The 26043-nt window shown below is 32.8% G+C and overlaps 3 protein-coding genes across 3 annotated transcripts in view; 1 reads left to right on the top strand and 2 right to left on the bottom strand.

The window, feature by feature from the left end:
• The window catches only part of LOTGIDRAFT_169345 (hypothetical protein), a gene marked incomplete at both ends in the record, with an annotated part of 3126 nt that extends 1001 nt beyond the window's left edge, over positions 1-2125 (bottom strand). Inside the window, 3 exons of the mRNA XM_009067681.1 lie at positions 475-702; positions 1070-1262; positions 2108-2125. Coding sequence (XP_009065929.1) covers positions 475-702; positions 1070-1262; positions 2108-2125 — 439 coding nt within the window. The remainder of the gene's footprint in view (positions 1-474; positions 703-1069; positions 1263-2107) is intronic.
• A 7114-nt stretch (positions 2126-9239) lies between these two features.
• On the top strand, positions 9240-9906 carry LOTGIDRAFT_100635 (hypothetical protein; the record flags this gene model as incomplete). The annotated part of the gene is made up of 2 exons (XM_009067682.1): positions 9240-9386; positions 9853-9906. Coding segments are annotated over 2 exons (201 nt in total), but the record flags the coding sequence as incomplete, so codon positions are not given.
• A 4581-nt stretch (positions 9907-14487) lies between these two features.
• Positions 14488-20534, bottom strand: LOTGIDRAFT_197335 (hypothetical protein; the record flags this gene model as incomplete). Its single annotated transcript, XM_009067683.1, has 3 exons — positions 19967-20534; positions 14909-15054; positions 14488-14649 (listed from the first exon to the last, which is right to left on the bottom strand). Coding segments are annotated over exons 1-3 (783 nt in total), but the record flags the coding sequence as incomplete, so codon positions are not given.
• Between the last annotated feature and the right edge of the window lie 5509 nt (positions 20535-26043).

Raw genomic sequence — 26043 nt, forward strand, 5'->3', positions numbered from 1 at the left:
CTTAAGTCCATGGGTCCCCACTCACCTAGTTGAGCCACTGGCACGTGCTTTTATTCTTAAAAGTGATACAGATAATATGATGGTACTCTATAGACTGACAAATAAAATATTTAGATGACAACCTCCCTGTATTATTTCTACATGATACAAACTTTGTTTAGCACGATCTTGTTTTCATTGTTTATACATAATACAAACCTTGTTTAGCACGATCTTGTTTTCATTGTTTATACATGATACAAACCTTGTTTAGCACGATCTTGTTTTCATTGTTTATACATGATACAAACCTTGTTTAGCGCGGTCTTGTTTTCATTGTTTATACATGATACAAACCTTGTTTAGCACGATCTTGTTTTCATTGTTTATACATAATACAAACATTGTTTAGAACGATCCTGTTTTCATTGTTTATACATGATACAAACCTTGTTTAGCACGATCCTGTTTTCATTGTTTATACATGATACAAACCTTGTTTAGCATAATCTTGTTTTCGTTTATCATACAGAGACATCACGTGGAATATGATGTTTATCAAAACCAAGACACCAACAACACAGATAGCTGTAAGAATGGTATTACTATTGTTTTGTTGTGTGCAGACATTATTTGCTGGGCGTGGAGATTGTGTCGGAGTTGGTGTTTTATCGTAATGAGTTGAACTTGTTTTTGGTTCAGTTGGTTTTCTTGACGTAGTATCTGAAATTGAAATAGAGATAACTTCATATTAGCGGATTTGAACAGTACAACGTGTAAATTCATAAATTGATGGATTCCAGATTAAAGTTCGAATAGCTATCGAAAGCTACTAGATAATTGAAACTGACGTATGCTTCTATCTTCATCAATCTTACGCTGAAATGGGCATATCTGGATGAGTGTTATATCTATTTGGTCTTTAGTTTAAATGTTGTTGTATATACATATACCATAGACAAAGATAGATATTAGATATGTTGACTCTCCGAGGTGGATCTCGACTTGACAAACCCAATCGCAGAATTACATCTGAGATTAGGTATGTGGACTTTCCGAGTGATAAGTTGATAAACTCACTCAAACCTACCATGATTCTCTACTGCGATGTTAAGGGATTTATTATAGCCAAGGGGATGAACACAACCCCATTGTACTCTTCCTGGAGAAAGTTCACCTTTAACTTGTAATGTTAGTACATAACCAATCGGATATTTATCTGATTTCTTATTAGAGACACATTGATATTCTTCTTCTTTCACGTCCTTTTCAAATTGACACGTCTGGTTAACGATAAAGTTGTCATTTTTTTTTCAACTTAAAAGTATTATAAACAGTATCACAAGTGATATTATAAGTTTCTCTTGGTGATACAGTGGTAGAGGAAGCCCCGATAGAGATATATTCTATAATAATAAAAAAAATACAAATAAATTTTTATTCGTAAACAAACAAATTGAATTTGGTTCGTGGTTTGTTATAGTTGCTTGTTCGTTATTTAAGCTGAATTTAGTTCGTGGTTTGTTATATTTGTTGGTTCGTTATTGAAGCTGAATTGAGTTCGTGGTTTGTATAGTTGTTGGTTCGTTATTGAAGCTGAATTTAGTTCGAGGTTTGTTATAGTTGTTGGTTCGTTATTTAAGCTGAATTTAGTTCGTGGTTTGTTATAGTTGTTGGTTCATTATTCAAGCTGAATTTGGTTCGTGGTTTGTTATAGTTGTCGGTTCGTTATTGAAGCTGAATTTTGTTCGTGGTTTGTTATAGTTGTTGGTTCATTATTGAAGCTGAATTTGGTTCGTGGTTTGTTATAGTTGTCGGTTCGTTATTGAAGCTGAATTTAGTTGGAGGTTTGTTATAGTTGCTGGTTCGTTATTGAAGCTGAATTTAGTTCGTGGTTTGTTATAGTTGTTGGTTCATTATTCAAGCTGAATTTGGTTCGTGGTTTGTTATAGTCGTTGATTCGTTATTGAAGCTGAATTCGGTCAAATTAAAATAACTTACGTGATTCACCGCCTTGTATCCTTATTATAACCAGATAATAAACACCAAGATAAAAATACATCATTTTATTGATCTGTTGTCAGCACCACGATTCAAATATAAATGATTATTATCATATATCACTTACATCCGTAGTATGTGTCATAGAGTAACAGAAAACGATATTTAATCAGGAAGTTAAAGATATAGTACCTCTTAGATGACCATGCCCACTTGGTGCACAAAAGTAGGACGTAAAACTCCATTCATTTCATTTCATTTAGAATGACCACCATATTGAATAATAATCCTTTAGCGACATTCAGGGGTAGAGATCACATTAAATAACGGACACAATTTAATGGTTTACTACTCCTTAGTTTTATTACACACAACGTTTCAACAATCTACATTGTCATAATCAGGCGAAGTGAGGAAATATGGTACAAGAAGTTATATATATATATACACAAAAATATAACAATAGCAACAATTAATTAGGGATTAGGAGTGGCAATAAACAATAGGATACAATATTGAATAATATTCTTACCTGGGGTCAAAACTATACGACATAATCCCTCTATAATATAATAAATCCATAAAACTAAGTAATATACCATTAAACAAAGTAATTTTGAAACACGCTTAGAAGCGCTTTTCAATGATTACTTAGTAAATGGAAAGATCGTGTTATATAGAGATTCTATTTTTCAGTCATGGCACCTGGTAAATCCAACTGATCAATATATACTCTTATTGACCATGTTTGAGACTTTAAATTCTATTTCTATTCTAAGTGGTATTATTCCTTTAACGAACGAACAATCATTTCTTATCGTCGCCGTTAAAAAATGGTGGACCATTCAGGTCGACTATACGAGCCATTTTTTTGCCAGAAAAACGGCTATACTGTTATAGGTACTTTTCATTTCAGGTGAATATGGGAACCTCGTTGGTTTAACAAATAGATCTGATTTAGTAGGCGGTGTAGTATAATATATTTATGGTTGTTATTAGTTAATAAAATGTTTTAATTTCCATGTTTTTATGAGTAAACTGACAGAAAGGTGATTCATTTTTAAAATATTTACTATCTCCATAACAGGTTAATGTTAATTAAAGAACGATAATTCATTTTAACCTATTTTACTTCAGACCACAGTAAAACTTCTTATCCCAATTTCACTGATAGAAAAGATAACTCTACAATCTCCATAACAGGAACGATAATTCATTACAAACATTTTAAATTCAGACCACAGTAAGCATCGCCTAAACGGAAACTTACTCTAGCTCGCGATAGTAATGCATAACCCTGTCAAGTTTTTATGGGATTATAAGATATCTTGATGCGAACAGAGCCACCAAGCCTAACTGGATCAGAATAAGCCCATCACAGTCATTAAGTTACAAAAAAACACGAAAGTGTCTAACAATGGGACAGATTAATCTTGAGGACAAAAATCCTGAACATCTGATCCTTAATCAATCGATCATTGATCACTTTACTGATCGTCTCCTGATCTGATTGATTAGCAATTATTGATTTAATGTCATTTCATCTCCATAATTCTGTTTTTAGACTTTGGCAGGGTCCATCACTGCCATAGTCAAATTTCAACACCGGTTTAGCAGAAGGAATAGACATACATAGGCGACCCGAAGTCTGATTGTCAATTTCGTGCTATGAGTTCGAATCCGATGTCAGTTTAATGTCATCTACTCTACTACATCAATGCCATAGTTAAATTCCACCACCAGTTCGGCGCCTGTTTAGCAACATTCTTCCACTTCAATTTCATTTTTCTGGTCGCTTCAAATTTGAGAGTCCGCAAAAAAAAATTCCTTATGTATTTGATATAATGTCTTAAAGATATCTTTTCTTTTTTTGATTTTTCATAACATTATGTTAATACCATATATTATAGTTGCAATCGGCAATGTCAATAACCATACCGTAAACACTGACCAAGGCCAGATAGTAAAGTATTCATTGTGATATATTAACGATTGTTCTTATTAATATTCACTAGCAATCTGACAATATTCCTAAATTATCCACACTCCAAATCATCATAAATATCGACAGAATCGTCGCTGTACCAACTCTCGTTAAAGGGGTTGTAAACGGGTTTTCTTTAAAAAAAAAAAAACTGTATGTGTATCAGGGACACTATTACACTTATTTTTGTGGAATTGCAGGAACCGCAGACGTCTGATTGAAAATTGGAATGGTACAAATTGATGCTCCAATGCACATAGAGAAATAACACTTTTTAAACTCATTACAATCCCTATAAGTTTTATAGAGTTCATGGTGATGTTTATGAGTTATTACAATTTTATGATAGTGACATATTATAGTTTATCATTTGTTGATAATACACGAAGCGATTTTTCAAACGTTTGTTTCAGCCTCAGATAATATGATTTTTTTTTAGAATAATCGATGAGTCGAAATAATACCCCACCTCACTCTTGTGCCAGTGTGTGCTTGGAATAAATCGTTGAAAAATATAAATGCCTAGGTCAAATTCAAGTGCAGATTTCATATCAAACACAATTACCAGTAAATACATAAAAATCTTTAATTTTATATAAAAAGCTTTAGGGTTTTTGGGGGGGGGGGGGGGGGGGGGTTAGGGAGGGGGGTCAAAATTCACAGCATGTGTAGTAATAAGTTCTCAATATGAAGTTAGGAACAGAAAAGGGCAGTTCATTGTAAAAACATTCCTGTGTATAAAAATGACCCCTATCGTGGGAAAATTAAAACCTTGCCTCGTGTGTAATGACCCCCTCAACTGGTTTCACACCCATATTCCCTTTGATCCGCTCAGTCTCCTCCGTTTAGTGTCACAATCAGGGATTGTTAATTGACAGGGGCTGGTTGAATGTCAATCATATATCACGTGATCGTTTTATGGGTGGAGCTTATTGGAATTTTTTTTATATACCCTTATTGCCCAATTTTATTACGTAAACTTCCTCAAGTTTTATTTCCTAGTTGGTTCCTTGTTTATTTATGATTATGTGATATAGTGAACTTTCTTTAATTCGTGTACGTCTGATAATTCACCTTGAACTCAATTTGAAGGTCATCTAAAAAGGTCATCTGGAATCACCAACAAGTGGATATATAGCTTAATTTTGCATAAAAAAAAAAACCAAACAGTCTACAAAATGGCGGTGTGTCATGAAAACTCTAACTCTATGTTTACCTCCAGACCGAGTCCGACCAGTTTCAACTTTCCTCCGTTTGGATATCCGACACAAGCTAGCAGTTACGGTCAGGAATACGGCCAATATCCAACAATGCCTGATGCTCCTTACCAACAACCACCATGGGCAGGAATGTACGGAACGGGACCTCGACCAGTTCCTTCAGGACTTGAAGAATGGACACCGAATTATTTGGTACCGACTTCTTCCATGCAACAGGCGTATAACTACACTTACAGGGCACCCATAACCTCGTCTATGGGGTTAGATTATTCTATGAATGGTTCCCCACCCCCCACGTCCTCGTCTGGAGATGACAGTCCCAATGGGTCCGGTTCCAGCATTTCCAAGACTCTGAGAGCACCGTACGATTGGATGAAATCTGCTGCTATGACCCAGATTCCTGCTAACGGTAAGAATCAATTTCCAAAACTTGTTTTAAACCAAACTCAATCATACTTTCGTTCCATTCGTCGAATCCAGTTTTTCGAATTTCGTTTTTAATACACCCAAATTATAGTAGAAAACACTCCATTTTATTTTTGGAATTATGGAAAACATCCCAACACAAAGAGTATATGAAATAAATCTTTTCGTAAATTTTGCGTATTTGAATAAATTATGATTTTAATTATTTCGGCACTTGGGTGTACATTTAAATTCGAAAGCCACGATTCTGTTTATATATGGCTTTCAGAAGTTGCTGTTATTTGCAGGAATTGTTGCATTTTCATTTCAAATTTGTAAATTTTTTACAGCAAAATTTCTGAGATCGTGCCAACCATTTAAGCAGAATTTTTATTTTTTCAAAATAATTTGATTAAACATAATGTGCTCTTCTGTTTAAATTTTACGTTACCTCAAAAACACTTTTTTTAAATTTTAATATATATTCTTTAAATAAAAATTCGATCCAAATATCATAAATTCAAATTAGTAGTATCAGTTCTAAATTTTACCTGTACAAGTGGGCCACCTGGTGATGTCACGTGCCATGTGATGTCATTAGGTAAATCTAATTAATAATAATTAATTAATGACCTTTAACCTTGGCATATTAAATTATTTTGCTATTTTTTCATGTTTCTGATAATTTTCACGATGTTTTCAGAATTTTTCCAATAAACTCTCGAGATGTCTTAAAATTTTCGACCAAAAGGCAAAAAAATGTTCGGCCAAATTTTGAAATCTCAAATGAATAAAATGCAAACAACAATTCTCTGATAGGAAATTTGAAAAAAAATTCTCGCATAAAGGAGACATTAAGTGTAACACAATACTATTGTTGGAGTCCATTTTTTTTTTAAATGTCTGCATTTCACGATATGTTGTCAAATATAATCCGAATTTGAGGATAATCTAAATGATATCCAATAAAACAATTATAGAATTTAATTTACAAATAATGAACTCTTAATCCACCAATATCCGATAATCTCATTTAATCGTTCCGGGATTTGTAGAGAAAATTGGTGAAATTTGACGGTAGCTGAGACAAGATGGCGACAGTGGGGCGACTAGGAAAGGTGTGAAATAAAAATATTTAAATCTGACACGAAGATTCCAGGCTAGAAAATAAAATTGTTTTTGTTGACAAGTTGTGTTTTGGTAGTTTAACTAAATAACAATACAAATAGTAGGGCTCAATTAACCCCCACAATACCCTAAACTCTTCAATTGGTCAAGGCGTTTTGACTCTAATGTTAACCCTTTATGATACCACCTCATTATTAAACAATAACGTTTTCACCTTCAAGATTTCTTCTTTTATATTCGACAGAAAAAGGGTTAAGGATCATTGGTTTTGAAATATTTCAATGAAAGTTTTTCAAGGGTTAAGATAAGAATAGGGCACTGGATTAGGACACTGTGTCTTATTTACAGTTAGGGGATTAAGCTGTAATTGGGCATAAATAACGAATTTACGTAAATCCAGTCAAGCAAGATTATAAACATTGGCTCAACTAAAAAGGTATAAGCTATGACAGGAAATTTTACGACCACTTTCTGTTTTTGGGTAAGTTTTTTTTTAAAAGTAGACTAAATTGGGTCTAGGACACAAGACAATTTTTTGTTTTTCACCTAATCGAACTGTAGAAATGATATATAATATCATATCTCATGATTGATATCAACACAATAGGTCATTTTTTACATTTTCTTTTCATTATTACCTTAAATATGTACATGAAATTCTGCATTTGATCAGGTATGCTGCAAGGGGTGCCTTCTACGACCACGCCTTTTTTCAGTGAAAATGGAAAGTGGAAGTGGAAATTTCGAAACGTCCTATTTCTTAAACAAAAAGAGCTAAAATAATTGTCATATCTTTATTACGAAATTCAGGTCGAACTATCTTTGTGAAATTAATTACTGATTGTTAGATAATAGACAAAATATGTTCTTTTAATTTCAAAATAAACAGCCAACATCAGAAATATTTTTAACAAATTATCAAATCTTTGAAGGTATTAGAACAAAAGCTTTGATGACGTATTTATGACGTAGTATAAGAATCCAGAAACGCCTCTTCCTTCGTCTGATGAGAAAAACTTCTTCGTGAACTTTTTGAAAATGCCGCAAATTTCCTTAAATTGAAAACCCTATTTTAGTAAAAAGTCATAAAACTCGATTTCGTTCCTAATGATCCATGACTCTAAACTTAAGACAATTCGCTTCTTTTTTCTCTTCAATTCCAACCTTTTGATGTAACCGGTGAAGTAAAATTTCTCACCGGGAGTCGAGAAGCGAAACGAAATGATCTAAGAGTAATAATTTCTACCTTATGTTGTATGGTGATTGTTGAATGAATCTATATTTATTGTCAAGTGTAGGTAAAACGCGGTTCTCAATAGTTTATTATCTTATTAACGATGTCGACAATAAAACTTCAAGACGTTAACCCTCATTAGGAAAACACTATCGTTTATTTCTCGTTAAGGTCTAATAGCGGTGTTTAGGGAGGTGGGGACACCAATAAAATATCCTAACGTTATATTTAAGGTGAAACAAGTTTTGTGTGAAGATACCCAGTAAGGAATTAAGAACAATAGACAGTCAAATTAAGAGATAAAAGAACTAAAACAATACTGAGAACCAGTGAAAAGTGACCACACCGACCTGTAATTTTCACCACTTGTCAATATTTTTGTTGTCACCTTTTCTATAAGTTGATCATGAGAACGGTGAGGGGATGTTCAGGATTCTAGAGGGGATGTTAAGAGGACGATTACACTGGAAAGTAAAATATTGAGAGTTTAAATCGGATTAGATTAGATCAACTTTATTTTCAGTAAATAATAAACAATTAACTCGTGGTTAAGTGGGATTAAACACATATTTTTGGGGTTTTAACATGAAACTGATATCTGTAGAAATAACAGTGAACTACTTAACGGTAATCGAAACATTTCAAAGTTTAAATCGACATAAAACAAAAACACATTGTTTAAAATCTTAAAAATAATTCGTTGTTAGCTTTAATTTTTTGTAGAACTATTTTCTTCAATTATTTAGCTGAGCTAATCAGTAATAGTGTTCACAGCTCACCGTCGAAATTTGAGCTTTCAAATCCATGTGTGTCCACAATTATCCGCTTTTGAAAGTTAAAATGACGACTAGCCTTTTCAAGAATCTACGTTTGAGGTATTTTGAAGGAATTATGCGATTTTCGTCCATTACTAGTACTTTTGAAGACAATGATCGTATATTCAAGACCAACACAACTCATGAAAATGGCGAATCCGTCCCTTTAACCAAGTCACAATGGCCATATAAAAGTATATCTGATCTGATATCGTGTGTTTTATTGTCAGAGAGTGACATATCTAAATGTTCTGATAGAGATAATATCGAACTATTTAATTGGTAGTCGCGATCTTAACATCTTACAACTTAACTAGTTTGATATACGACTCGTTTAACAAGTAAGTTATAGAACTGAATAACTCAGAAGCAAAAAACTGAAGACTATGAAAACCCCAAATGCATTAAAGGAATTTGGGCGATTTTATTTTTCAATTTTACCATATTATATGAACTATGGTTTATATTTTTCAGGTAAAACACGAACTAAAGATAAATATAGAAATGTCTACACAGATCATCAACGATTAGAACTGGAAAAGGAATTCCATTACAGTAAATTTATCACCATCAGAAGAAAAACTGAACTTTCAGCTAAACTTAATCTTTCTCAAAGACAGGTAAGCTTTTGGAATTTTCAATCAATCGCAGTATAGTTACGGCACCGCTCTGTCGAACGGCTTTGTTGCATAAGCTCACATGGATTTAGCATTAGAATAATCAATTATTGAAAGTTGTTAATACAAGGAAGAATATCGATTTAGTTTTAAGATGAGATCGGTAAAATTCTATATAGTCTAAATTCAAAAAGCGACCATGTCATAGGACACACACTCGGCGAGGGCATATCAAATTATTCATCATAATAGATCCTACAGAGCATCTTTCTCACGTCCCACAGTCAAATTCGGAGAATTGAAGAGGCGTTATCAAGCTGTAAAAGCATCAATGTCACATAGTACCACAGAGCATCTGATGATCTTTCTAAGGTCCCAAGTCACACGACAATAGATCTGAAGATCAAAGTTAACAAGACAATAGAAAACTGCGATACATTAATCTCATTCCCCAATCTGTTAATTTCAGGTGAAAATCTGGTTCCAAAACAGGAGAGCCAAAGAACGAAAACAGAATAAAAAGGAGAAGAAAGGCGGGAACAATGTTGATTTAGATCTTGAAGACTCTCTATCACCGCCAACCATCGACAGCAATAACCTCATCAACAACAGCCATAGCAGCAACTCTGACCAGGAAAACACCCAACCGCAATACCAACAGCACCATCACCAACCACAATACCCTCATTCCTCCATATCCCCTCTTTCCAGCGACAACCTCTCACCACCGTCAACGATGCCGGAAACCATGTACAAGAATGTTCATCCACAGCATCTTCCACAAACTAAACCGGAACTCTCTTCGATGGACAGCTTTTATACTCGCTACATGCCCTATGCATCGTAAATAATGACACGGGTTGTGCTTTTGGGGTTCATTAAGTATAGGTGGACCCTTGATAATACTGATTTCACTATCTCGACGGAACGTTTTGTCAGGTCGGTTGAAAATAGTCTTCTTATATGACACGGAATGAAACACGTATTTTCGTTTGGAATGGTGGTCATTTTAAACACTCCACTATGTAGACGTGCGAATGAGACAAAACGTGTGGAAAGAAATGTCCTTAAAGACATGGATGTATATAGTTTTTATATTTTTGTTATGTTTTTGTTTACCCTCAGTAGAACACTTGCACTTAAAAATTACTTGACAACAGTGTACCACTAAAATATAAATGTTTTTGCCATCATAGATTTTGACCGATGTTAGTTCTTGTACAGTCAAAAGTAGCTTATTTCATACGGAGATTTTGAAGGTATGAAACCACCATATTTCTCGTTGTCTATATTTATTCAATCATAAGAGGCTTGTAAATTAAAAAGCATTACAGAATGGAAAATTACCACAAACATGAAAATCTTCCAAGTTGTATAAATTTCATTTAGAACAAACCCTGTGTATCTATATATATATATTTATTGTTGAAGAATAAAATCAATTATTCCTATCTCCGCTTTCTTGTTTGTGTATAGTTTTTTGGATATTTAGTCTATTGTGCCAATCTTGGTTGCTTTGATTCACAACAGAACTGTCTTTATTGCCAGTTCCCTTACATTTGTCTCGATTTTCAGACCCAGCTCTGATTGCTCGCAGCTTTCAACACTAACAAATCAATAAATAAATAAATCAAATACAAATTTCGACAATTCGTTTCGATTTTGTTTAACGTTAAGAATTACAAAACGAAGTAAATTGTTTGCATTTTAGCAAATTCTTACTTTGACTTTGAAGGTTTTTTGGCCTCTCCAACCTTTATGCTTGAAAAACATATATCTGTTATTATAGAATCTAGCACATTTATACCCAAACTAGCCAAAACAACCATTTAAACCAGAGGAATCTGATTTATAGACGTCTGATTGCCTTGTTCACGTCTGATTATTTTATGATTCTGAATGGTTCACAAACCAGTCTTAATGGTTGTTCTTGGCAACCGAGTAGAACGTGAATCATTGACATTTTATGTGACCCACAAAAACAAAACAAACGAAAACTTATCTTAAAACGGACAGCTTATCAACATCATAGGCGAATATTTACATAGGGAATAGTGGAAACTCATAAATTATGTCCCCTTACATTTACACTCTTCATTCTTGAAGTGTTGGAAAGTCCCGGCTGAAATGTAGACTCGAATGAAGCTCTTAACTTACTTACAAATAATGTTATGTTGTATGCATTGTAATTTGCATAATGTCAAAACCTCTTAAAATAAAACAGCAATGATTCAAACGCATAGCCACAGATTGAATCCGTGGGGAAAAAAGGCATTTGTGACATCAAAGGGAGGTGTGGGGCTGCTCCAATGGCATAATATAGCCGTATCTCGAATATCAAGACTCTAGGTGGACAGTCAGGATTCTATCTTGATGCTCATCGATTATGTAATGCCTAGTTTTTTTTTAAATATTTTACCCGTTTATAACATTGCATTTTTAATGTCGACTAGACTCGTACATCATGCAATGAACCAAGAGGGTAAAAGTCCGGATAACCGTGACTACGTGGATGGCGGAGACGAAAATTAAACATTCATTGAAGAGCACTAGAAGTTATTCCTGAGTTTTATGGCCCGGTCGTATATCACAGTGTATGAAGTGAATATGTTGACTTTGAATTGTTCACCCATCATAAATATGTAACGATTGTTTATCGGCTTGGACTGAATGTTTACTCTGGGTATTTTGGCAGGCGGACTTCACCGTCGTTTATAGCTTCTCATTGAAACTGCCAGGATCTTAACTATAACTGTGATTACACCCTTCCGTTCTAATTTGACCAGGAAATCAGGAAATTGGACTAAATGATTCAACTAGATTTGTGGGGGCTCTTGGACTTAAGTGGATTGGGGCCCTTCCCCGGGGAATTTTATACATATATGCCCTCCTACATTTCTAAGGGTGGGGGCCCGCGGACTTGCTGGTTCAACCAGTCCCCTATGATAGTTGAGCTACTGATTGGAATGGCATAACCTGTGATAGGGTAGCAGAATGATAGTTTGCATTATAAGCCCGTCAATTTTACCCCCACCCCCTCCACCCAACTTCTTACTAACCCAATCTAGTTCAACTTCAGTCATTAATCTGAACAGATTTAAATTGCTACAACATATTTGAAATTTTACAGATTTACATTCTATTTACTTAAAATTATAATAAACTGCGGTCAGACGATCAAACCTAATGGTTTCTGCATTATCTAATTACGTCATAAATTCCTTGAAAAGGCGGGAAATGTAACTATGATGACAGGATATGACATGTTTATGACGTGTTTATGACGTTCATCTGCGCATGAAGTGTGTAGTGACTTATGACCATCTTCACGAAATTCGTGTTGCACTCTTTTGTGATTGAAATTATACTCCCAGAAATGCAATAAAACTTAAGATCACGCACCAAAAGTCATCCCTGTTTTGTCGCTTGAGACAATTCGTAAAACACTTGACACCAGATGTCACCACGGAGAGGAAATAGATCAAAGGTGAAGGTCACAGCCTATGTATTAGATGATTATATACATATATATTTGATTTTTAAAGGGATTTCAGACAATTCGTACTATACTTGACACCAGATGTCACGTCGGAGAGGAAATGGATGAAAGGTGAAGGTCACAGGTGTAGGCTACTATAACCTGTGTATTTTTGAATGAGTAGTTAGAGCATATTTCTCATAAGCTTGTTTTTATCTACATGTATATTTTATTTTTAAAGGGATTGTTTATGACGTCACAAGCTCTGAAAACACTGCCTATAATCACAAATGCCGTATTTGATGGTTTTGAATTTTACGAATCCACACCCTGTCTTAGATTTATTTAAAATTTAAAGGTCGTTTGGTAGCCTCATATTATCCAGCCGTGGGGGTTAGCAATTAACCTCGAGGCCCTGTGCTCGAACGCATCATATCTGCATTCTGGGGTTTGCGGGAACCTGCATGTAAAAGTACCTAGTGGTCCACATATGGAGAAACCAATACCCTGTGTGCCATAAGATGTAGATCCGTTGAAAGCTGGAAATCTGGCTAATTGCCTTAAAAGGGGTAAAACCCCATTTCATTGCTAACCTCAACGACATTGCCAGCAGATTGTTTAAGCATTAAAAATAAAGAGACATATTCACTTTCAATATTTTTTCTTAAACAAAAATAAATATATTTACAAAATAATGCATGCAACAAATATAATTTCAAACGTACATTTAACGTGGTATTTCATGATCCATTTGACAATTCTTATTATGTACAAAATATCGCTTTAATGAACACTTTGAGTTATGAAAATCGAGAGAATTTCAGAAAATATCTTCGTGACAATATAATGTTTCTACAATTATTCACCATTTGACGAAAGCAAATAAAATGAAAATATCTAATAATAAAATAAAATTTAGATTAATTTTGGCGAATATCATCATGATTTAAATTATTCAAAATACATCTTATCTTTAAGGAAATAGTCAAAAAATTATTAGAAATCAATTTTTAAACACAAAATTTAATAATATCTTTGACGATAAAGCTGTAATACTTAACAAATATAATACACATCATAACAAAATACAGTAACAATCTCTATTCGGTCTCTCGTTTATAATAGATCTATTGACTCCAATATGGAGTGGGACAGGTACAGGGCGTAGAGGTGGGGCTCGTAATAGGGTGAATTAGATTGTGACATATTGACTCCACCCTAATGTTTAGCAAGTCTGTTTATTTGTGTGACCTCGACCAGTGCTTTACATAGTTGTTTCTATGTACGTCCTCACTCTTAATACATATTTTCACAGATGAAATACATAAATTCTTCACTCAAGTTTCATACTTTCAATGTTCAGAATCCACACAGAAAAATTCTGATCATCCATAAGCACCGTAATGAAAATAGCACATTTTGAAATCTTTGGTTCGTTTTTTGACATCACTGATAGCACTATTGGTTTGACAGGGAATGCGATATTCCAGCACCGAGATCAATCGCAGATAGTTCACTTTTCACCATAAGTTGGGGCATGGAAGTCGGGGGTGAGAGGACGGGGGAGGGGGATTGTGAGGGTGGTTGCTGATGCTGGGATTGAAGATGGAAGGAGTGGTGAGCGTGTGAGTGCAATTCTGGACTGATCATATTTGGTAAAGACATCGAATGGCTGGGTGACATTTCCTCATCGTAGTCCAATTTTCCAGGCATATCAGAATCACCATCCTTTCCCTTCTTGTTCTGTTTCCTTTCCTTGGCCCGGCGATTTTGGAACCAAATCTTGACCTGCAAATAAAATAATGATATATTGTCAAAATGAAAGAAAGGGGTCTAAACACTTCTCCTTGCTTGATGAAACTTATAAAAAGAGATGGTCTAATGAGTTCGCCTTGCTTTACCCCATTTTGTGTCTGTACAATTTCTTATCATTTTAAATGGAGAAAGGGTATCTTGAGAGCCTCTTTGGTAATTTTGTTGTCCTACTCGTCCCAACCCATGAAATGCCACTGCCTAAGCTGAAATGATTACTTCATAGTGAACATACCTGTCTTTCTGAAAGTTGTAACTGAGCAGCGATTTCTGCCTTTCTTCTGATAGTAATATACCTACTGTAGTGAAATTCCTTTTCTAATTCTAATCGTTGATGGTCACTGTAAACTACTCGATATTTATCTTTCGTTCTTGTTTTACCTGAAATGGGTCAAATGATAATAATTAACGATATTTCCAGAGACCACATGTTGCAGCTATAATTACAAATGGCTGACGTCGTTACTGAATGACATTTTAAAATGTTTGAGAAAATCATAAGCAACTACCTTATAATGTACATTTCCTTGTAAAGAATGAATTTTTTCCAGGTGTTCCAACCTTTAATATTGATAATATTTTCCTAAATGATTTTTAATATCATGTTTTTAATATTGATCTTTTCAAATTATGTACATTATATTTGTTATCATGTACAAGAATTATTTTTCCAGGCGTTTGGATGTTCAATATCTGAATAAATTTGGCTAACTTTCTTTTAAATGATTTTTAATATTATCTTGTCAAATTTCATTGAAGCACCTGTTGTTTTCTGAAGGTGAAAGTATTCCAACTATTTTAATCTGTATGATTAGATATTGTTTCACTTGTAATAAATCATAATTGATTGAAATTCTGATCAAATCGTCTGATTTAATGAAGAAATTATTATTAAATATTCAAGGGCTGCTACGTGTTTAGAAAAGTGTCCAACCGGACATCAAAGATGGTTTTTATCTTTGAAACAACCTGAACAAATCGACGTTAAAAACACTCCTTAAATTTGATTGATTCTTAAATCAAGTCAAAGACGAATATTTCTTTGTACAGACATGGAAATAAACAAAGACACATGTCGTGGAAATTGTGTCAAATTGTAGTTCTATTTCGATATATCGGGATATCGAGGATTATAAAGAGGTGGCTCTTCGGTTTCTGCAATTTCACTTAAATTAAGCTTTTTATGACGTCATTGTTGCAAATATTGCTATTTATATTATGACCTAGTATTGTCATTAAACGCTTAGTTTTAGCGGAATTGCAGGATCACGGACGTCTGATTGAAAATTGAAATGGTGCAAATTGATGCTATCAGTGTCCCGATAGACTTCAATCTTTGTACAATTCCTTTAATATTCCATAGAGGCGGCGCCATTTACCGTTATAAACTTGGTCACGAGTTCAACTAGTTTAGTTAAAGAAAATAATTAAACCGGATCATGCTTTAATTTAATCCGATTTAAACTCTTAACATTTTACTTTCCAGTGTAATCGTCCTCTTAACATCCCCTCTAGAATCCTGAACATCCCCTCACCGTTCGCATGATCAACTTATAGAAAAGGTGACAACAAAAATATTGACAAGTGGTGAAAATTACAGGTCGGTGTGGTCACTTTTCACTGGTTCTCAGTATTGTTTTAGTTCTTTTATCTCTTAATTTGACTGTCTATTGTTCTTAATTCCTTACTGGGTATTTTCACACAAAACTTGTTCCACCTTAAATATAACGTTAGGATATTTTATGGGTGTCCCCACCTCCCTAAACACCGCTATTAGACCTTAACGAGAAATAAACGATAGTGTTTTCCTAATGAGGGTTAACGTCTTGAAGTTTTATTGTCGACATCGTTAATAAGATAATAAACTATTGAGAACCGCGTTTTACCTACACTTGACAATAAATATAGATTCATTCAACAATCACCATACAACATAAGGTAGAAATTATTACTCTTAGATCATTTCGTTTCGCTTCTCGACTCCCGGTGAGAAATTTTACTTCACCGGTTACATCAAAAGGTTGGAATTGAAGAGAAAAAAGAAACGAATTGTCTTAAGTTTAGAGTCATGGATCATTAGGAACGAAATCGAGTTTTATGACTTTTTACTAAAATAGGGTTTTCAATTTAAGGAAATTTGCGGCATTTTCAAAAAGTTCACGAAGAAGTTTTTCTCATCAGACGAAGGAAGAGGCGTTTCTGGATTCTTATACTACGTCATAAATACGTCATCATAGTTTTTGTTCTAATATCTTCAAAGATTTGATAATTTGTTAAAAATATTTCTGATGGTGGCTGTTTACTTTAAAGTTAAGGGAAAAGGGGTCGACTATTTAACAATAAGATTTAGTTACAATATTTCACATGAAGACTAATATTATTTTGAAGACATTTTTTCATGTATTCTTATTAATGAAAGAATGGTCCTGGTTAGCTCTCCTTGAATCACCACATATAGAATTTATGGCGTAATAATATGAAATATACATAATTCTGCCAATTTTGCAAAGTAAATTCTTTTTTAGAAGAAAATTCGTGATGGAATATAAGAAGACAGTGGTACCAAGGACCTCTCCTTGAAGCAAACCAATATTATTTTTTGAAGAATTAAGCAATCCGTATCTAATTCGTTTGAAATTAGAGATTCACTATTTAAAAATCGAAATAAAAAAAATAATTATTTTGCGCTTCAAAATTCGAAATTACCGAATAATTGTCATGTTTCAAACGGCTTAGCGCTAGACAACTACCAAAATGTCAATATTCAAATGATCAAAATGAAATATCCACGAGCACAAAATCATCATCTCAGCATCTGTTAAACCATCCTTAATCCCTGCTAATCCCTTCTACATTATTAACCCATAAACAGACATTATTACATGTTACACAAACAGCGTTTTTAACAGAAAACACTTCATAAAATTCACCGACTCGTGATCAATATCAACCCCCCTTTAACCCTCTAAACACCATGCTGCTTTAATGACTTTAATATTTACTACTCGCCTGTATTTTGTCATTGACCCGCAAAGGGTTAATCTGCTTGTTCTCGTGTAACTTTCGGGTGGAATTTCACTCTCAGTGTGGAATGGTTTGCACGTGTCCGTCAAATGAGACAGAATTAATACTCTCTCTGTATCAATGCCGAAATTGTTTGCTTTTAGAAACGTTTGAAATCGATACATGTTTGAAGAAATAACGGCCTTTGTATTAATTAAAACTTAGATGGTTTAAGGGAATTTGCTCGTTATATTTAGCTAAATATTTTGCATAAAGTATATGATCTACAGAGGTGAATCCAAGGAGTTTCAAACGTTTATTCCTCTCCAAATATTGTCGTAAATAATTATTTTTTCATTTATTTATAATGAGCTAATTCTGTAGCAAATGTGAGGATTTCCAGTCCTTACTTTTTATATTTTGTCTACGTTTCGGTTATATCACATTGTACTTCAAGAGTAAAATATCAAATTGTGGAATATATGAAAACATAAAACGAAATTGTTTTCAAAATCTAAATTTCTCGATAATGTTATTATTTTAATTTAATTTGATTCTTTTCTAATCATGAAAATATATATGGTTAATTTTTGACTAGAATTCAATTGGACAATTTCGGCCGATTTGTGGAATGAGGATCCAGCGATGTTGTATAATCTTACGCGAATTCAAGACGCAGTTCCCTAATCCAGTGCCCTATTCTTATCTTAACTTTCATTGAAATATTTCAAAACCAATGATACTTAACCCTTTTTCTGTCGAATATAAAAGAAGAAATCTTGAAGGTGAAAATGTTATTGTTTAATAATGAGGTGGTATCATAAAGGGTTAACATTAGAGTCAAAACGCCTTGACCAATTGAAGAGTTTAGGGTATTGTGGGGGTTAATTGAGCCCTACTATTTGTATTGTTATTTAGTTAAACTACCATAACACAACTTGTCAACAAAAACAATTTTATTTTCTAGCCTGGAATCTTCGTGTCAGATTTAAATATTTTTATTTCACACCTTTCCTAGTCGCCCCACTGTCGCCATCTTGTCTCGGCTACCGTCAAATTTCACCAATTTTCTCTACAAATCCCGGGACGATTAAATGAGTTTATCGGATATTAGGGGATTAAGAGTTCATTATTTGTAAATTAAATTCTATAATTGTTTTATTGGATATCATTTAGATGATTTCAGATTATCAGAATCCAGAATATTTTTAAAATATTAAAATAGATACCATCTATATCTAGATATAGTTCGGTACATCAAAGGAGGCATAGTTTTGTTCAAAATATTATCGTTTCCTATCTGTGACAGAAAAATTAAAACGACAAAAAAGTTAAACTAAGAAATATGTAAAACTAAGAGGTATGACCTTTCATTTATTTATTTTTTTAAATACATCCTGATTTTTCAGATTTTCTACCAGTTTTTGAATTATTTTTAGTATTATTCGTTTTGGGTTTAAAGTCTCGTGGACTCATGAAGAATTTTTAAAAGGAATTGAACATAGAGTATATTATAACAAATCGGAAAACATCGTGAAAATTATCAGAAACATGAAAAATAGTAAAATAATTTAATATGCCAAGGTTAAAGGTCATTAATTAATTAATTTTACGACACCTGTAATTAGATTTACCTAATGACATTACATGGCACGTGACATCACCAGGTGGCCCACTTGTACAGGTAAAATTTGGAACTGATACTACTAATTTTGGAATTTATAATATTTGAATTTTAACTAATGTAGATTTTTGAATTTAAGAAATTCGAGTTTAAAAAAAATTCTAAATTCAGTAAAGATGAAAACAAAAAAAATATTTAATTCTCCGAACATAATAAAAAAAACTTTGAAACCATCATTTAACTTTACAAACAAGAATTAGAATTTAACGCTCACAGAATTGACGAAAAATAAATAGAGATATCAATTATATCCAAAGTAAATTTGGAAAGTATTAATACCAATACAATAATTTTTACTCAGCCAAATAGATTCTATACTATTTTAACAAAGACTTCGATTTTATTTTAGCCATTTCATATTTGTTTCCTCTCTCAGATTTATATCATCATTAAATAAATATACCGATACCCTAATATTATTAGATGCGTTAAATTAACAAGGGGTAGTCCGACAAAGTGAACATCTCCTCGCCACTCTTAATGAGACCAACTAGAGTATACCTTTTGCAGTATAGCTTTGAATTATATATCATTTTGAATTAAGATTGTATTATTTGAGAAAGTTGGTTCTGGGCGATCAGATATTAAAGAGAAGAATTTACATACCTGTAACGGGTTGTGTCTGGGCAGGTTTCATCCATTCATAAGGCGCTCTCAAAGCTTTGGAAATACTGGAACCGGACCCGTTGGGGCTGTCATCTCCTGACGACGATGTGAGGGGTGGGGAACCATTCAATGGAGAATGACCGTGACCCATATGTGAATAATCTAACCCCATGGTAGAGGATATGGGTGTTCTGTAGGAATAGTTATACGCCTGCTGCATGGAAGAAGTTGCAGGAACCATATAGCCGCCTTGATTCCATTCGTCCAGGCCTCCATGAGATGATCGTGGTGCCGTTCCATACATTCCGGCCCAAGGTGGTTGTTGGTATGACGTTTCCGGAACAGTGCCATATTGGCTGTATTCTTGACCGTAACCGCTAGCTTGAGTCGGATATCCAAACGGAGGAAAGTTGAAACTGGTCGGACTGGGTCTGGAGGTAAACATAGAGTTAGAGTTTTCATGACACACCGCCATTTTGTAGACTGTTTATGATCCCGGAGAAATATTGAGCACAATAAAAAAATAAATTGTTAGTTTTTAGTATGATGAGGTTAACCGTAAATAACGACTATAAACTTGGATAAATTTCGCCAATAACCATAAAATCACAAATCGCACCTTTGTATTTCACTATTAACTCTGCTAATACAGAATAAAATACAGCATATACTCGTATTTACGTACGTTATTACTCATAACTCCGCCCATTGATATCACGTGATAAATCATGACATTAAACCACGCCCATGTCACTAAACAACATGTTGATTGTGGCATTATGCAAATTTGTCGGCATACTTCAAAGGAATATTCCGATGTAAGCGATATCCTTAACGAGTCTAAAATTTGATTTTAATGAGAGAATTTCTTAAAAGAGTTTTGTGTATGAGTAAACCAATGGTTTTATTATCAAAAGACAATATATTGTACAATTTACACAAATATTTGATTTTCAAAATTAAAATTTATGGCTATTTTTCGTGGAGAGTACAATTAGACAGACGCCTTAGTACTCGACTTGTTAATTTTCTTAATTTCTTTGATTTGATTGGGTTCATAAATTAATTTCGATGCCATCAATTGAATTGTCTGAAATGAAATTGAATTTTGCGTCCTACTTTTCTGGGACCTATCTGTGATGGAAAATTGCCATTTTCTTTTCGATTTAAAAAATTGAAAAAATTTTGGAATAACCCTCTCCCTCTTAAGTTACAAAACGTTGGATGGTTTCTTTTTACATACGAATATTTTAGGGAGGATGAAATTAAATTTGCTCTGAAAAAATAATTCACAGATTTTACAGGTTACAGGTTTTGTAGGAATTTATAATAAAAAAATTATGAAAAATGAGTAACAAGTTACTGTTCAATAAAAGGCGCTAGCACAGGGTTAAAGTATTGTTTACAACTATTGTGGTGTTAATATTTAGTAAAATAAGCAAGTAATTTAGAAAGGTAGGCAAAAAGAGAATCAATCTTAAAAATGATTTCAATGGTATTTTTTTTTCTTGCAAATTTTGCGATACATATAAAATCGCAATAAATTTTTTGGACTTTCAAAAATATGGATATTTATTCAAATGATTTATAGTGACATTATATTTACGTAGTTTCTACATTTTTTAAATATCATATTTTTTTTCTATATTTTGTTTTAGAAATTATAGAATAATATTTATGAATGATCCTTAGATGTAAATTAAACAAAATTCTAAATTAAATAAATAAGAATACTATAATTATTATTGTATGCTTGATAATGATTCCTGTATGTGAATTGAAACGTTGCTCAAATTAAAGAAAGGAGGAGTATATCCATAGCCACCCTAGCTAATCTATAAAATTGTGTATGGTTTTTTTTTATCAAACTAAATTCCCATAATTTTCTCAGACTCTTTGTATAGAAAAGTTGTGAAGACAGGCGGCGATGTGAATTGTCCAGTCGTTAATCTCTCTAATAATATATTAATCCAGGAAAAGCTATCATACCTACTGATCGCGACCATCGTAGTCTAATAATTAAAACATAATAAAACATTACTAGATTGACATTGATCGGTCTAGATCACATTGACTATATTGATTTTACGACTTGTTGATTTGGTCTATTATTCTATAATCATTATTCAATAATGGCATTGATAGATCTGCTTATTCGAATCTTGTATGAATCATTATGTTTTTGTTTTAGTCTTGTTGACCTTGTCTATTACTGAAAACCAGTATTCAATTAAAGATATTAGAGACTTGTTGAATTTGTCTAATCTATAATCATTATTGAATAATGACATTGATAGATCTGGTTATTCGAGCTTGCTATGGATCAGATCCAGTCTATTAGAGACTTGTTGAATTTGTCTAATCTATAATCATTATTGAATAATGACATTGATAGATCTGGTTATTCGAGTCTGCTATGGATCAGATCCAGTCTATTAGAGACTTGTTGACGTTGTCTATTCTATAATCATTATTGAATAATGACATTGATAGATCTTGTTATCCGAGTCTAGTATGGATCAGATCCAGACTATTAGAGACTTGTGGACGTTGTCTATTCTATAATCATTATTGAATAATGACATTGATAGATCTTGTTATCCGAGTCTAGTATGGATCAGATCCAGACTATTAGAGACTTGTTGACGTTGTCTATTCTATAATCATTATTGAATAATGACATTGATAGTTCGAGTCTAGTATAGATCAGATCCAGACTATTAGAGACTTGTTGACGTTGTCTATTCTATAATCATTATTGAATAATGACATTGATAGTTCGAGTCTAGTATAGATCAGATCCAGACTATTAGAGACTTGTTGATGTTGTCTATTCTATAATCATTATTGAATAATGACATTGATAGATCTTGTTAGTCGAGTCTAGTATAGATCAGATCCAGACTATTAGAGACTTGTTGACGTTGTCTATTCTATAATCATTATTGAATAATGACATTGATAGTTCGAGTCTAGTATAGATCAGATCCAGTCAGTACTCAATTAAAAATATTAGAAAAGGTTAGACATTGATAAGGTCGTGTAGAAAAAGGTGTGATAATCCTGCCTATTTGTCTATCGTTGAAATTGAATGAAGCCATGGCAGTGATTATTTGAATTCGATGGAGACTTCAAAACTATTTCACCCGTGGGAAAAAATTAGATGTAAATTTTGAATTGACAGTGTCCGATACCGTAGATCGTGGCAGCACTGGTCGAGGAGAATCTGTATTATATTGCATGTGACATTGATTAACGCAAATCCGATGCATCGAATCTTGGGAATCAGAAATCTTTTGTTTATCTTGGAAAACCAGAAATTCATGTGTAAAATTGGAAAAGCCTTTGTCAGGTCATTTGACGCCAATTGATAAATCTTCAATCTTCAATCCTAGGATAACAATCGCTTTAAAAAGAAATTCAGGTGTAAAATTCAAATTCCTCCTCTCGTTTTTAAATCTTCAAGACCAAGAACTCTGACGGCATTAGTTTTTGTCGTATAACTTTTGACACCGATTGATTTAATCTACAGATTTTCTGAATAAAAAAAAGGTGAAAAAAATGTAATTGTCGCTGTCCGGTCCGAGGAGACTTGACGGCACTGGTTGAATCGATTTTGTTTTCGTTTGACACTAACTAAAAAGACCAAATAGTCCCTGAATCACGAGAAAAAGAAATTCCTTGTTCAAAATTTGAATTGACAGTTTTTCTGATTTAATATTACATTAATATCATTGATACTGATCATCATTAAGTCTTTACCATGAATACGAAATTTTTAAGTCCCCATTGCACCTATTTACAAGCGAAAAAGATTTGGAAGAAATTAGGTAAAAAATTCATCATTAGACCTACAAAAAAATAAGTATGGTAAAAGTCCATGCCCCAGAACCCCGCGCCATATAAATGAAAAATTCAACACCCCCTTTGTCAAAGTCGCCACGTGACTGGTAAATCCAAATCAGAATATTGAATAAAACTTGTGTGCATTTATATCATAAATTGATGAAAATATAAAACAACGACATACATCGTATGTAAAGAAATGAGCACGTGCTTTATGGCGCCATATTTTTACTATTTTATGAGCGTGGTATATTTAACAGTAAATGGTTATATTGCTCTCTCTCTCTCTCTCTCTCTCTCTCTCTCTGTTCCTTTATTAATATATCTCATCATTATCTGTTTCATATCTTATACTGCTTCTTCAGTGGGATGTAAGAATTTAACGAAATTATCGTTGTTATCTGTGGGATATATGCTGTCTGAATGAGACGGAACATTGTAGGAATTTAACGAAAGGTTGTTATCTGTGGGATATATGCTGTCTGAATGAGACGGAACATTGTAGGAATTTAACGAAACGTTACCCCTCAGAGGATGTATGAATTTTAAGGACCGTTGCTTTTCTTCGGACGACGTAAGAATTTTACGAATGTAACGTTGTCGGATGGTATAAGATTTTATAGAAACGATGCTTCTTATGTAGGATATCAATGTCGAAGAGTGACAAATCGTTGCTTTTATTCGAAATTTTCGAAACGTAGCATTCCTTTGTAGGATATAGGAATTTATCGAAACGCTACACTTCTTGGCAGGATGTAAAAATTTATCGAAACGTTATACTTCTTGGCAGGATGTAAGAATTTGCATCGAAACGTTACACTTCTTGGCACGATGTAGGAATTTAACGAAACTTTATTTCTCTCCGCAGGATGTAGGAATTTATCGAAACGTTACTCCTCTACGGCGAATGTAAGAATTTAACGTTACTTTTTCGGAGGATTTAGAAATTTTTATGGAACGTTGTTTTTTGCAGGAAATGCTGTAAGGTTGTAGGATGTCGGAATTTTTCGAAACGTAATTTCTTAGTGAGATCTGGAAGTGTGACGAAACGTTAATTTTGAAATGTTTTTGTTACCTCGGAATTTATCGAAACGTTGTAGATTTAGTAATGTCTGAAATCAATTTATAAAATTTCCAAACTTAAAAATCCATGCGTGACTTTTTTGTTCCAGAATTATTGATAATGCAATTAAATAGTGATTAAACCTGAGGAAAAGGTGATCAAATTTGATTCTATCATTGATTTTATTTAGAATTTACAAAGTCTATCAATTACTGACGACCTTACATTTTATAAAATGATTATTTCGGGGTTTTTTAAATTTTGATTTTTGAAAATAAATGTTTTGAATAGATGGAATGTTGATTTTAGTATTTATGAATTTACTAATTTACATTTTATAAAAGATGGTTTTAGAATTAATTTAATGATGGTTTTAGAATTAATTTAATGATGGTTTTAGAATTAATTTAATGAGGGTTTTAGAATTAATTTAATGATGGTTTTAGAATTAATTTAATGATGGTTTTATATTTTATAGAAGATGGTTTTACATTTTTATGAAATGATGGTTTTAGAATTAATTTAATGATGGTTTTAGAATTAATTTAATGATGGTTTTAGAATTAATTTAATGATGGTTTTAGAATTAATTTAATGATGGTTTTAGAATTAATTTAATGATGGTTTTATATTTTATAGAAGATGGTTTTACATTTTTATGAAATGATGGTTTTAGAATTAATTTAATGATGGTTTTAGAATTAATTTAATGATGGTTTTAGAATTAATTTAATGATGGTTTTAGAATTAATTTAATGATGGTTTTAGAATTAATTTAATGATGGTTTTATATTTTATAGAAGATGGTTTTAGAATTAATTTAATGATGGTTTTAGAATTAATTTAATGATGGTTTTAGAATTAATTTAATGATGGTTTTAGAATTAATTTAATGATGGTTTTAGAATTTATTTAATGATGGTTTTAGAATTAATTTAATGATGGTTTTAGAATTAATTTAATGATGGTTTTAGAATTAATTTAATGATGGTTTTAGAATTTATTTAATGATGGTTTTAGAATTAATTTAATGATGGTTTTAGAATTAATTTAATGATGGTTTTAGAATTCATGCAATGACTTGTTTCAATTGATGTTTTAAGATTTTATAAAATGATGATTTAAGTTTTTTATAAATTAATGATTTTGAATTCTTATATTCTTATTC

This window comes from Lottia gigantea (assembly GCF_000327385.1).
Source record: "Lottia gigantea unplaced genomic scaffold LOTGIsca_85, whole genome shotgun sequence".
NCBI lineage: Eukaryota > Metazoa > Mollusca > Gastropoda > Lottiidae > Lottia > Lottia gigantea.